Genomic DNA, 12,151 nt, shown 5'->3' with positions numbered 1-12,151 from the left:
TCGAAGTTGACCATAGAGCTGAGGGTCTATTTCTGGGCTCTCTATTCTGTTCCATTGATCTATGTGATCTGTTTTTGTGCCAGTACCATATTGTCTTGATGATGACAGCTTTGTAATAGAGCTTGAAATCTGGAATTGTGATGCCACCAACTTTGGTTTTCTTTTTCAGTATGCCTTTGGCTATTTGAGGTCTTTTCTGGTTCCATATAAATTTTAGGATTATTTGTTCCATTTCTTTTAAAAAAATGGACAGGATTTTGATAGGGATTAAATTAAATGTGTATATTGCTTGAGGTAGCATAGACATTTTCACAATATTTGTTCTTCAATCGATGAGCATGGAACATTTTTCCATTTCTTTATGTCTTCCTCAATTTCTTTCATGAGTACTTTATAGTTTTCAGGGTATAGATTCTTTGCCTCTTTGGTTAGGTTTATTCCTAGGTATCTTATGGTTTTGGGTGCAACTGTAAATGGGATTGACTCCTTAATTTCTTTTTCTTCTTTCTTGTTGTTGGTGTAAAGAAATGCAACTGATTTCTGTGCATTGATTTTATATCCTGACACTTTACTGAATTCCTGTACAAGTTCTAGCAGTTTTGGAGTGGAGTCTTTTGGGTTTTCCACATATAGTATCATATCATCTACAAAGAGTGATAGTTTGACTACTTCTTTGCAAATTTAGATGTCTTTAATTTCTTTTTGTTGTGTGATTGCTGAGGCTAAGACTTCTAGTATTATGTTGAATAGCAGTGGTGATAACAGACATCACTGCCGTGTTCCTGACCGTAGTGGAAATCTTTCAGTTTTTCTCCATTGAGGATGATATTTGCGGTGGGTTTTTCATAGATGGCTTTGATAATATTGAGGTATGTGCCCTCTATCACTACCCTTTGATGAGTTTTAATCAGGAAGGGATGCTGTACTTTGTCAAATGCTTTTTCAGCATTTATTGAGAGTATCATATAGTTCTTGTTCTTTTTTTTACTAATGTATTGTATCATATTGATTGATTTGCGGATGTTGAATCAACCTTGCAGCCCTGGAATAAATCCCACTTGGTCGTGGTAAATAATCCTTTTAATGTACTGTTGAATCCTACTGGCTAGTATTTTGGTGAGCATTTTCGCATCTGTGTTCATCAAGGATATTGGTCTGTAATTCTTTTTGATGGGATCCTTGTCTGGTTTTGGGATCAAGGTGATGCTGGCCTCATAAAATGAGTTTGGAAGTTTCCTTCCATTTCTATTTTTTGGAACAGTTTCAGGAGAATAGGAATTAATTCTTCTTTAAATGTTTGGTAGAATTCCCCTGGGAAGCTGTCTGGCCCTGGGCTTTTGTTTGTTTGGAGATTTTTGATGACTGTTTCGATCTCCTTACTGGTTATGGGTCTGTTCAGGTTATCTATTTCTTCCTGGTTCAGTTGTGGTAGTTTATATGTCTAGAAATGTATCCATTTCTTCCAGAATGTCAAATCTGTTGGTGTAGAGTTGCTCATAGTATGTTCTTATAATTGTTTGTACTTCTTTGGTGTTGGTTGTAATCTCTCCTCTTTCATTCATGATTTTATTATTTGGGTCCTTTCTCTTTTCTTTTTGATAAGTCTGGCCAGGGGTTTATCAATCTTATTAATTCTTTCAAAGAACCAGATCCTAGTTTCATTGATTTGTTCTGTTGTTTTTTTTAGTTTCTATTTCATTGATTTCTGCTCTGATCTTTATTATTTCTCTTCTCCTGTTGGGTTTAGGCTTTCTTTGTTGTTCTTTCTCCAGCTCCTTTAGGTGTAGGGTTAGGTTATGTATTTGAGAACTTTCTTGTTTCTTGAGAAAGGCTTGTACCGCTATATATTTTCCTCTCAGGACTGCCTTTGCTGTGTCCCACAGATTTTGAACCATTGTGTTTTCATTATCATTTGTTTCCATGAATTTTTTCAATTCTTCTTCAATTTCCTGGTTGACCCATTCATTCTTTAGAAGGCTGCTGTTTAGTCTCCATGTATTTGGGTTCTTTCCAAATTTCCTCTTGTGACTGAGTTCTAGCTTCAGAGCATTGTGGTCTGAAAATATGCAGGGAATGATCCCAATCTTTTGATATTGGTTGAGACCTGATTTCTTCTTTTTTTTTTTAATCCACTCTGACATCCTTTTGATTGGCCCACTTACCCCATTTATATCCAAAGTAATTATTGATAGATATGTATTTGTCATTTTACTACTTGCTTTGTGGTTGTTTCTGGAGATTTTCTCTGATCATTTTTTGTGTCTTCGATGTTTCACTGGTTTCCTTTAGTGATATATTTGAATTTCTTTCTCCTCTTTGAGTGTTTATCAGTGGTTTTGTTTTCTTTTTAGAGAGGGCACAAGTGGAGTGGGGAGAGGGAAAGAAATCTTAAGCAGACTCCATGGCTGGAATAGAGTGCAGTGCACGGCTCAATCTCACAACCCTGAGATTATGACCTGAGCTGAAATCAAGTCAGATGCTTAACCAACTAAGCCACCCAGGCACCACTATTAGTGGTTTTTGATATATAATTTGTATATAATCTCTTGTGCATATAGCAGTCTATATTAAGCCCCTGGCCATTTATGTTTGAGCCCATTCTTTTCTCTTCTTCTCCCCATGCTTTAGGTAAGGTATTACATTTTATATCCTTTTTTCTGAGTTCCTTAACTTATTTTTCATGTAAATGTTCATTTTTGCTACTTTTGTGTTTCCTGCCTTTATACTGCCACTTTTGGTCTCTTCTTTCCACTCAAAGAGTCCCCTTTAATATTTCTTTTGGGGCTAGTTTAGTAGTCACAAACTCTAGTTTTTATCTGGGAAACTCTCTCTCTCCTATTCACAGTAATAGGCTTGCTGGATAGAGTATTCTTGGCTACAGATTTTTCCCATTCACCACATTGAATAGATAATGCCACTCCCTTCTGGCTTGCAAAGTTTCTGCTGAAAAAGTTCCTGCTAGCCTTAAGGGGTTTCCCCTGGAAGTTACTGACTTGCTTTCCTGCTTTTAACATGTTTTCTTTATCAGTATATTTTGCAAATTCAATTACAATAGGTCTTGGTGTTGGCCTACTTTTGTGGATTTTGATAGTTTTCTGTGTATCCTGGATCTTGATGTCTTGATGTCTGATGTTTTCTGCTATTATTTCTTGAAATAAATTTTCTTACACCTTTTTTTTCTCTTCTTCTACTGGGACTCCTATCACAATTATATTTGATGGAGTCACTGAGTTCCCTAGGTCTGGTCTCATTTTGCATAACTCTTCTTTCTCTCCCTTCTTCAGCTTCATTGCTTTCCATTACTTTGTCTCCTAAGTTGTTAATTTGTCCCTCTGTTTTTTCCAGCCTGCTGTTCATTGCATTAGGTGTGTTTCTTATCTCATTTATTCCACTCTTCATCTCTGATTCTTTTTTAACTCTCTTATCTCTTTTATAAGGGTCTCACTGATGTTGTCCGTTCTTTTCTCAAGTCCAGTGAGTATCCCTATGATCACTGCTTTAAATCCTCCATCAGGCATGATATTTACATCTGTCTCACTTAAATCTCTGGACCCATGGCCTTATCCTGTTCTTTCACTTGAGATAAATTCCTCTGTTTTCTCATTTTATCTAAGTCTCTACTAGCTTCTCTGTTAGAAAAGCCAGTTATGTCATCTGCTCCCGAAAGTAATGGACTTATGAAAAAAGACATCATGTAGTGCCCAGGGTCTTGTTCTTAAGGGAGTATCTCTAATGTGTGCTGCATGCACTCTGCTGTTGTGTTCTGGCTGCTCTATCCTTCAGGCCAGACATCTGCAGAGGCTCTCCCTAACTGCTGTGGGCAGTGTTTGGTACCTGGCCTGAAGGTACCAACTTTTAACTAGGTGTGCTCTGGTGTGCTTGTGAAATGAGACCTGTCACCACCTCCACTGGAACTGAGGCCCTCCTGAATCTGGTGAGATATGGTGTGGGCAGGGGCTTGTGCTGATTTACTCGGGGAAAGGCCTGCTGTGGTGGAACTGAGGCAAGAATGATTGAGCAGGGCAGTTCCACTGGAGTGCAAGGGGATGGTGCTCGGTGTAAGCAGATTAGGCAGCCAGTGTCTAAGCTGCACTGCTTCCCACAGATGGCTCTGTACACTTGTGCTGAGGGGTAGTGGAAGGAAACGGTACCAGCTGGTTCCTTTGTTCCTAGAGAGGGATCTCTGTGAACACTGCCTCTCATGGAAATGCTCTGAGAAGAGTGAGTAATTTCCCTACTCTATTCCCAGACACTATTCAGATCACCGTTTCCATGCTGTATGCTCCTGGTTGTTTGCCTGCCTTCTCTCCAAGAGCAGCACAATGCCTTGACCTTTAGAATTCCAGGTTTTAAGCCCTTCTAATTGTAAGAACTCATGAAATTAAGCTCCTCTCACTTCCCAAGCCAGTGGCTACAGGGAAACCTTCTCTTTGTGCAGTCCCATGTCTCACTCCTGCCCTTCTCCATGACCAAGACTCTCTTCTCCTCTGCAGCAGTCAGGACCTGTTTCTCTCCTTAACCACATCTCTGTACTTCCTACGTTCTTTGATGTGGCCTCTTCTCTCTATTAGTGGACTTTGTTCTGTTAGTCTTCAGGGTTTAGGTGAACCTAGACTCCTCTTACTCTGCCACCATCTTCCTTTCTCTTAAGATATTTTTCTAAGATTTCTTTCAATTACAAATTATTACAACTGGCAGGAACACCTTTACAGACTTCCCCTCAAGTTAGGGGAAAAGAAAAACTCACAAGCAGAGAGACAATATGATTTTAAGGATAATAGCTGATAAACTAGAAATAGTTTAATAACCAAAATTTGACCTTTTACCTTATCTCCATTAACTGAAATTCTTAAAGAAATAGGCAGCTTTGAGTATTTTTTAATCAATCTAATACTCAATCATTATTCTGCTTTCATCAGTGAGGAAATAAAGAGAACATATGGAATCACTTTTAATCTTTTCAGTAGCAAACCAAATGTACTGTCCTTTGGCATTATTTAAATTGAATATAACCTTCTCCTTTATCTTACTCCAAGCTTGTTTATGTGGGGAGGTAAGTAAGACCATCTCATCTTTATGTTGTGCCACAAAGCTTTCCCATATCATACAAATAGGCTTTGAAATTTTTTTTTGGAATTCAAACTGCTTATCTACTATTTGTCTCTAATAACTCCATTAAATAAAACCTGATAATTTACAGCTGTATTCTTGAAATAATGTAATAAATGTTTATTCCATTAATTACATATTGAGCTATTAAAGTACATATCTTTCTATTTAAACTAAAAGAAGATGGATAAAGACAACTGTGTTTTCTGAGAATGTAGGATCTGTGCCAAGAACAGGATCAACACCAGTATTATAACAAGAACCGGGTCAAAAGAGTATCTAATTGTGAGTTGCAATTTTAGATTAGCAAGATTTCAAAACAGGAAAGCTGAAGGCCCAGAGTTTATCTTTTCCTTCCTAGATGGTGAAATTTATGGATGAGTCTACACTTTATAACAAGTTCATAAAACATAATGAAGTAAATAGTAGACAGCAGATCCTATAACCAAGATTTGATGAAAATGATTATGGGAGGCACTGGGTGAGAGCTAAAGAATGAATGGAGAAAAGAAACAGGACTCTATTTTTTTGAGCCTAACTTCTCATCAGATCATGGAGTCAGCAAGGCATAAGTTGGTAAAAGTGTCCTTTTTAGGAAGAAAAAATGTCTACAGGAGTAAAGTTAAGTTCCACTACAGTGACTTATTATTATTACATAAGTGAGTGGTAATTTGCAAGACAACTAGGGAAGATGTCTCATAAAATTTGATTGGACAGTGACATAAGGATAGACATATAGATCAATGTATTAGAATTGACAGTCTAAAAAGAAATTGCTACATTATGGTGAATTGACGTCCAATGAGGGTATAAAACAATTAAACGGAATAAAAATAGTCTTTTTAGCAAATGGTACTGGGACAAATGGATATTCACATGCAAAGTAATAAAATTAGACCTCTACTTCATAGCATATATACAAAATTAACTCAAAACATAAGAGCTAAAACTATAAAACTCTTAGGAAAAAACATAGGTGTATCATTTGTGACTGGCTTTGGCAACAGTTTCTTAGATATGACACCAAAAGAGAAAAAAAGATTAAGTATATTTCATCAAGATTAAAAACATCTTTGCTTTAAACATCACCATCAAGAAAGTGAAAAGGCAAGCCACTAAATAAGAGAAAACATTTGAAAATCTTATATCTGATAAGGGATCTGTATTTAGGATATGTAAATAACTCTTACAATAATGAAAAGACAATCCAATAAAGAAAGGGGCAAAATAATTGATTCATTCTTTAAGGAAGATATAGAAATGGATAATAACACACATAGAAAGATGAGATGCTCAACATAATTAAGTTTTTGGTTTTTTTTTCTTTTTAAACATCTTATTTATTTGACAGAGAAAGAGGACACAAGTAGGGGGAGCTGCAGAGGGAGAGGGAAAGGGAGAAGCAGGCCCCCAGCTGAGCAGGGAGCCTAGTGCAGGGCTTGATGCCAGGACCCTGAGATCATGACCTGAGCTAAAGTCAGATACTTAACCAATTGAGCCGCCCAGCCACCCCTCAACATCATTAGTTTTAAGAAAAATGCAAATCAAAACCACAAGATCGATGGAACTCATCAAGTATATGATACCTAACTAAACAAGTCAGTCAGAGAAAAACAAATACCATAAGATTTTACTCATCTGTGGAATTTAAGGAACAAACAGATGAACATAGGGAAGGGGGAGAAAAGAGAAAGGGAGCAAACCATAAAAGATTCGTAACTATAAAGAAAAAAGGAGGTGGGTAGGGGGTAGGCTAGATGAATGATGGGGATTAAGGAGGGCACTTGTGATGAGCACTGGGTGTTGCATGTAAGTGATGAATCACTGAATGCTACTCCTGACACCAATATGTTACCTAACTAGAATTTAAATAAATCTTGAAACAAATGAACAAATAAAACCCCACAAAATGCCATTTCACATCCTCTAGAATGACTATAATAAAAACAACAGATTAACGACAAATATTGGCCCAAAAAAAAGGAAAAGTGAGAACCCTCGAACACTGCTAATGAAAATGTAAAACGGTGCAGCCATGTTGGAAAACAGTGTGGCAGTTCCTTAAAGGGTTAAAAAAAAAAAGGGGGTTAGAGAGCTACCGTATGACCCAGCAATTCCATTTATAAGTATATATGCAAGAGAAATGAAAACATGTTCACACAAAAATGTGTACATGTCTGTCCACAATGGCATTATTAACAATAACCAAAAACCAAAACAACCCAGGGTGCCTGTCATGAAGCTCAGTCATGAAGCGTCTGCCTTCAGCTCAGGTCAAGATCCTAACATCCTGGGATCAAGCCCCATGTCAGGCTCCCTACTCATCAACAAGCCTGCTTCTTCCTCTCCCACTCCCCCTGCTTGTGTTCCGTCTCTCTCTGTCTCTGTCTCTGTCAAATAAATAAATAATAAAATCTTAAACAAACAAACACACACAAAGGTCCACCAACTAATAAATGAATAAATAAAATGTGGCATGTCCTTACAGTGGGATACTATTCGGCAATAAAAAGAAATAAAGTACTGACACATGCTACAAAATAGGTATTGAAATGAAATGAAATGAAAATATTATGCTAAATGAAAGAAGGCAGTCACAAAGGACCACATATTGTGCGATTCCACTGACATGAAATTTCCAAAATAGGCAAATCTATAGAGAGAGTGGAGTAGTGGTTCCCTACGGCTAACAAGAGTAGGGAAGGGGAAACTAGCATAGGGAGACAGGTAAAAGATACAAGTTTCTTTTAAGGGTGACAAAATGTTCTACAATTGATGGTGGTACTCTTTGAATATGTATGTTATGTTCATTTTTTTTTTTTCTTTTTCTCATTTTATTTTTTTCAGCGTAACAGTATTCATTCTTTTTGCACAACACCCAGTGCTCCATGCAAAACGTGCCCTCTCCATTACCCACCACCTGTTCCCCCAACCTCCCACCCCTGACCCTTCAAAACCCTCAGGTTGCCCCAACCTCCCACCCCTGACCCTTCAAAACCCTCAGGTTGTTTTTCAGACTCTTAATCTCACAAAACAAACTGGGGGTTGCTGCGGGGAGGTGGGATTGGGGGAGGGGGAGCGGGCTATGTTATGTTCATTTTTATCTCAAAGTTGTTACCAAAAAATGTAGGAGGTATATAAAATTAATAGAACAAATCTGTATTTCACTGCTCAAAGTACTGAGTAACTTATTTCCCAAAATCAAGTGATTCTGGAGTCCCAAAACTAATTTAAAATTACCTTATGTTTTAGCATATTAATCTGAATATCCGTTTCAGTGTGACTGTTTCTTAAATCTCCATGGAAACCAAGATCTTCATTTTCATATTCACTTAACTTTTTTCTTGTCACTTTTAAAAGTTTCTTAAATCTGTGGAAAGTATAGAATGAGTAAGTCAGGTTCTTTAAGAGTAAATATTTATTATTTAAATAGATAATATGTTCTATCATATAAGGAAGTCTATACATTATGATCTCTCATTTGTTCCAATCTCACATTGTTTGAGAACATACTAAATAAATTATAATCTTAGGGAGCAACTGACAACACCAAAAGATGACCTATAGAAAGGAAAAAGATATTTGCAAGTAACATATCAGATAAAGGGCTAGTATCCAAAATCTATAAAGAACTTATCAAACTGAACACCCAAAGAACAAACAATCCAGTCAAGTAATGGGTAGAAGAAACTAACAGACATTTCTCTAAAGAAGACACACAAATGGGCAACAGACATGAAAAAATGCTCAGCATCACTTGGCATCAGGGAAATAAATACAAATCAAAAGCACAATGAGATATCACCTCACACCTGTCAGAATGGCTAAAATGAACAAGTCAGGAAACAACAGATGTTGTCAGGCATGCAGAGAAAGCAGAAGCCTCTTACACTGTTGGTGGGAATGTAAGCTGGTGTAGCCACTCTGGAAAACAGTGTGGTGGTTCCTCAAAAAGCTGAAAATAGAGCTACCCAACGACCCAGCAATTGCACCACTATGGATTTACACCAAAGATATAAAGTGATCCAAACAGGCATCTGCACCCCAATGTTTATAGCAGCAATGTCCATAATAGCCAAAAAAGATGCGGTGCATAAATATGTACAATGGAATATTCTCAGGCATTAAAAAAATAAAATCATGCCATTTGCAATGACGTGGATTGAACTAAGGTATTATGCTAAGCAAAAGAAGTCAATCAGAAAAAGATAAATTATCATTTGATTTCCCTCATATGTAGAATTTAAGAAACAAAACAGAGGAGCATAGGGGAAGGCAGGGAAAAATAAAACAAGATGAAATCAGAGCAGGAGACAAACCACAAGAGACTCTAAATCATAGGAAACAGAACTGATGGTTGCTGAAGGGGAGGAGGGGAGGAGGATGGGGTAACCGGATTACGGACCTGACATCTGATGTAATTAGCACTGGGTGTTCTAGAAGACTGATGAATCACTGAACTCTACCTCTGAAACTAATAATATACTATATGTTGATTAGTTAAATTTAAATTTAAAAAATAATAAAAAAAATAAGCTAAACCAAGATAACTTTTGATGTGATTAAACAATAACACAGCTAGGTTTTTCAACATTAAAATATTTGTTTGAAAGGAAGAACACTATTAAAAGGAAAGATTACCAAAAAACAAAGATAACTTGCAGAAACTATTCAAGGACGACAATGAAAAGTGCAGTTGTTACTGTTAAAGGAACTGTAAGGAATCATTAAATATTAAGTGTAATATTCTGGCAAGAATTTGTATTTAGGTTTTAATAAAGTAAAATTACAGTTAAATCAAGTAATTAATGGATAAAGTGATCTGAAATATTAGTCTTACCTAGTAATCTCTTTTTCTAATTCACCATTTTTCTTCATTTCTTGATTCAAACTACATTCGAGAGATTGTTTTAACTCAATAAATTTCTTTATCTGTCCCTTTTCATCGTCAGACTTTGAAAGAAAATTTTAAAGAAAATTATTTTTAAAAATCTCAGTACACATTCTTCTTTCATAAAATATTATTTCTCATGAATTCATGAGTAATATATGTTTAGACAGGTTCATAACACAAGTTTATTTTATAAACTTTGTAAATTATAACTTATAATTTTAAATTTTATAATTATATAAAGGATTATATAAAACTAAAATTATAAATTTTATAAATTATAATTTATAATTTTATTTTTTTTAAGATTTTATTTATTTGACAGACAGAGATCACAAGTAGGCAGAGAGGCAGGCAGAGAGAGAGGAGGAAACAGGCTCCTTGCCGAGCAGAGAGCCCGATGTGGGGCTCGATCCCACGACCCTGAGACCATGACCTGAGCTGAAGGCAGAAGCTTAACCCACTGAGCCACCCAGGCGTCCCATAATTTATAATTTTAAATTTATATAATGTAGTTCGCAATTTATAATTTTAAATTTAATATAAGGTAATTTTATAAACCTGATGCCAATAAAAACGTATTTCAAATATAAGTACCTTTCTTCAAACAGCTTAAACTGATTTTACATTTTCATCACTATTTTTTCTAGAATTTAAATTGCCAAAATTTACTTGTTCAATACAGAGGTTCTTACCCATATTAATACTAATGGTTAGTGAAAAATTTTTAAAAACTGGCTATATTTACATTTTAGTTTCTAAAGATGCCCTAAGAACTTTTTCATCCATAGCTTAAGATACTCTGGGTTTTGTGAGATCACACCTTTTTAAGACAATCTCTGAAAAATTCCTATGCAGTCCCCATTACAGTTTTGATGGTCCTCTGACTTTACGATGAGATACTCTCATTCTCTCCAAGCATTTCAGTTTCCTCTTTTCTATTAACTACTTTTTTCATCAAATAAAGTTAAGTCTTCTTGATATTATACAAAAATTTTAGCTTAACTCCTGCACCTTTTTCTATCACCCTACTTCCCCCCTTTCACTGGACTTGAACATTCTTTAATGTGTCCTCTCTTCCACAGATTCATCTTTTCATCACTTATTTTCTTCTTTTACATTAAGATCTGAGTTTCAATCCTGGAAACTCAAAATTTTTGAGGGTCATCAAGGATCTTTTTTTGAAGTCCTTATCCTGCTTTACTTCTCAGCAGCAGCTGAAAGCAATGACCTTACCCTCCCCCTCTGCGCTTGTTTTTTATGCTTTTATTTTTTTTCATGGTTCCAAGATTCATTGTTTATGAATGATGCACTGTTTATAACATAATGATAAACATAAACAATGATGCCTTGTTTATGAATGATGAATTATGCACCACACTCAGTGCTCCATGCAATACGTGCCCTCCTTAATACGCACCACCAGGCTCAACCAACCCTCCAACGCCCTCCCCTCAGTTTGTTTCTCGGAGTCCACAGTCTCTCATGGTTTGTCTCCCCCTCCGATTTCCCCCAACTCACTTCTCCTCTCCATCTCCCAACGTCCTCCATGTTATTCCTTATGCTCCACAAGTAAGTGAAACCATATGATAATTGACCCTCTCTGCTTGACTTATTATCCCATTTCTAAATGACAGCAAGTTCATATATTTAGTCCCTGACCCTTGTTATTCCTTTCAAATCCTCTGAGTTGTTTAAATCTCAAGACTTCAAAACCAGATTCTCTAATCTACATTTCCAGCCTTAACCCCTTTACTGAAGTCATCTGTACTTCCTTCTAGTCCCTTGTAGGCAAGGAAACTCAACCACACACTCAAAAACCTTTACTGATGTGGATTACCTTTATAGACAGCTAATTTTTTAAAAGATTGGAAAAATATATTTATTTGAAATAGAGATAGAGTCCACAAATGGGGTGAGGAGAGGGAGGGGGAAAAGCAGACTTCCAGCTGAGGAGGGAGCCCAATGCAGGGCTCAATCCCAGGACCCTGAGATCATGGTCTGAGCTGAAAGCAGGTGCTGAACTGACTGAGCTACTCAAGTGCCCCTAGATAGCTAATCTTGTACATTTTATGTTGATTCCTTTTGGTATTACTGAGTTTATTGTTATTTTATCATCTCATGAGGCACCCTTACCCTTAGGCTGCTGAC

At 36.5% G+C, this 12,151-nt stretch overlaps 1 protein-coding gene across 1 annotated transcript in view; it reads right to left on the bottom strand.

The window, feature by feature from the left end:
• The window catches only part of LOC123946509 (ankyrin repeat domain-containing protein 26-like), a 95,565-nt gene that overhangs the window by 30,751 nt on the left and 52,663 nt on the right, over positions 1-12,151 (bottom strand). Inside the window, exons 16-17 of the mRNA XM_046011871.1 lie at positions 9,950-10,062; positions 8,350-8,479 (exon numbers count right to left, since the gene is read on the bottom strand). Coding sequence (XP_045867827.1) covers positions 8,350-8,479; positions 9,950-10,062 — 243 coding nt within the window. The remainder of the gene's footprint in view (positions 1-8,349; positions 8,480-9,949; positions 10,063-12,151) is intronic.

The sequence above is a fragment of the Meles meles genome, chromosome 7 (genome assembly GCF_922984935.1).
Source record: "Meles meles chromosome 7, mMelMel3.1 paternal haplotype, whole genome shotgun sequence".
NCBI classification, from domain to species: Eukaryota; Metazoa; Chordata; class Mammalia; order Carnivora; family Mustelidae; genus Meles; species Meles meles.
The sequence above is the reverse complement of the archived record's forward strand: the minus strand, read 5'-3'. Positions and strand labels throughout refer to the sequence as shown.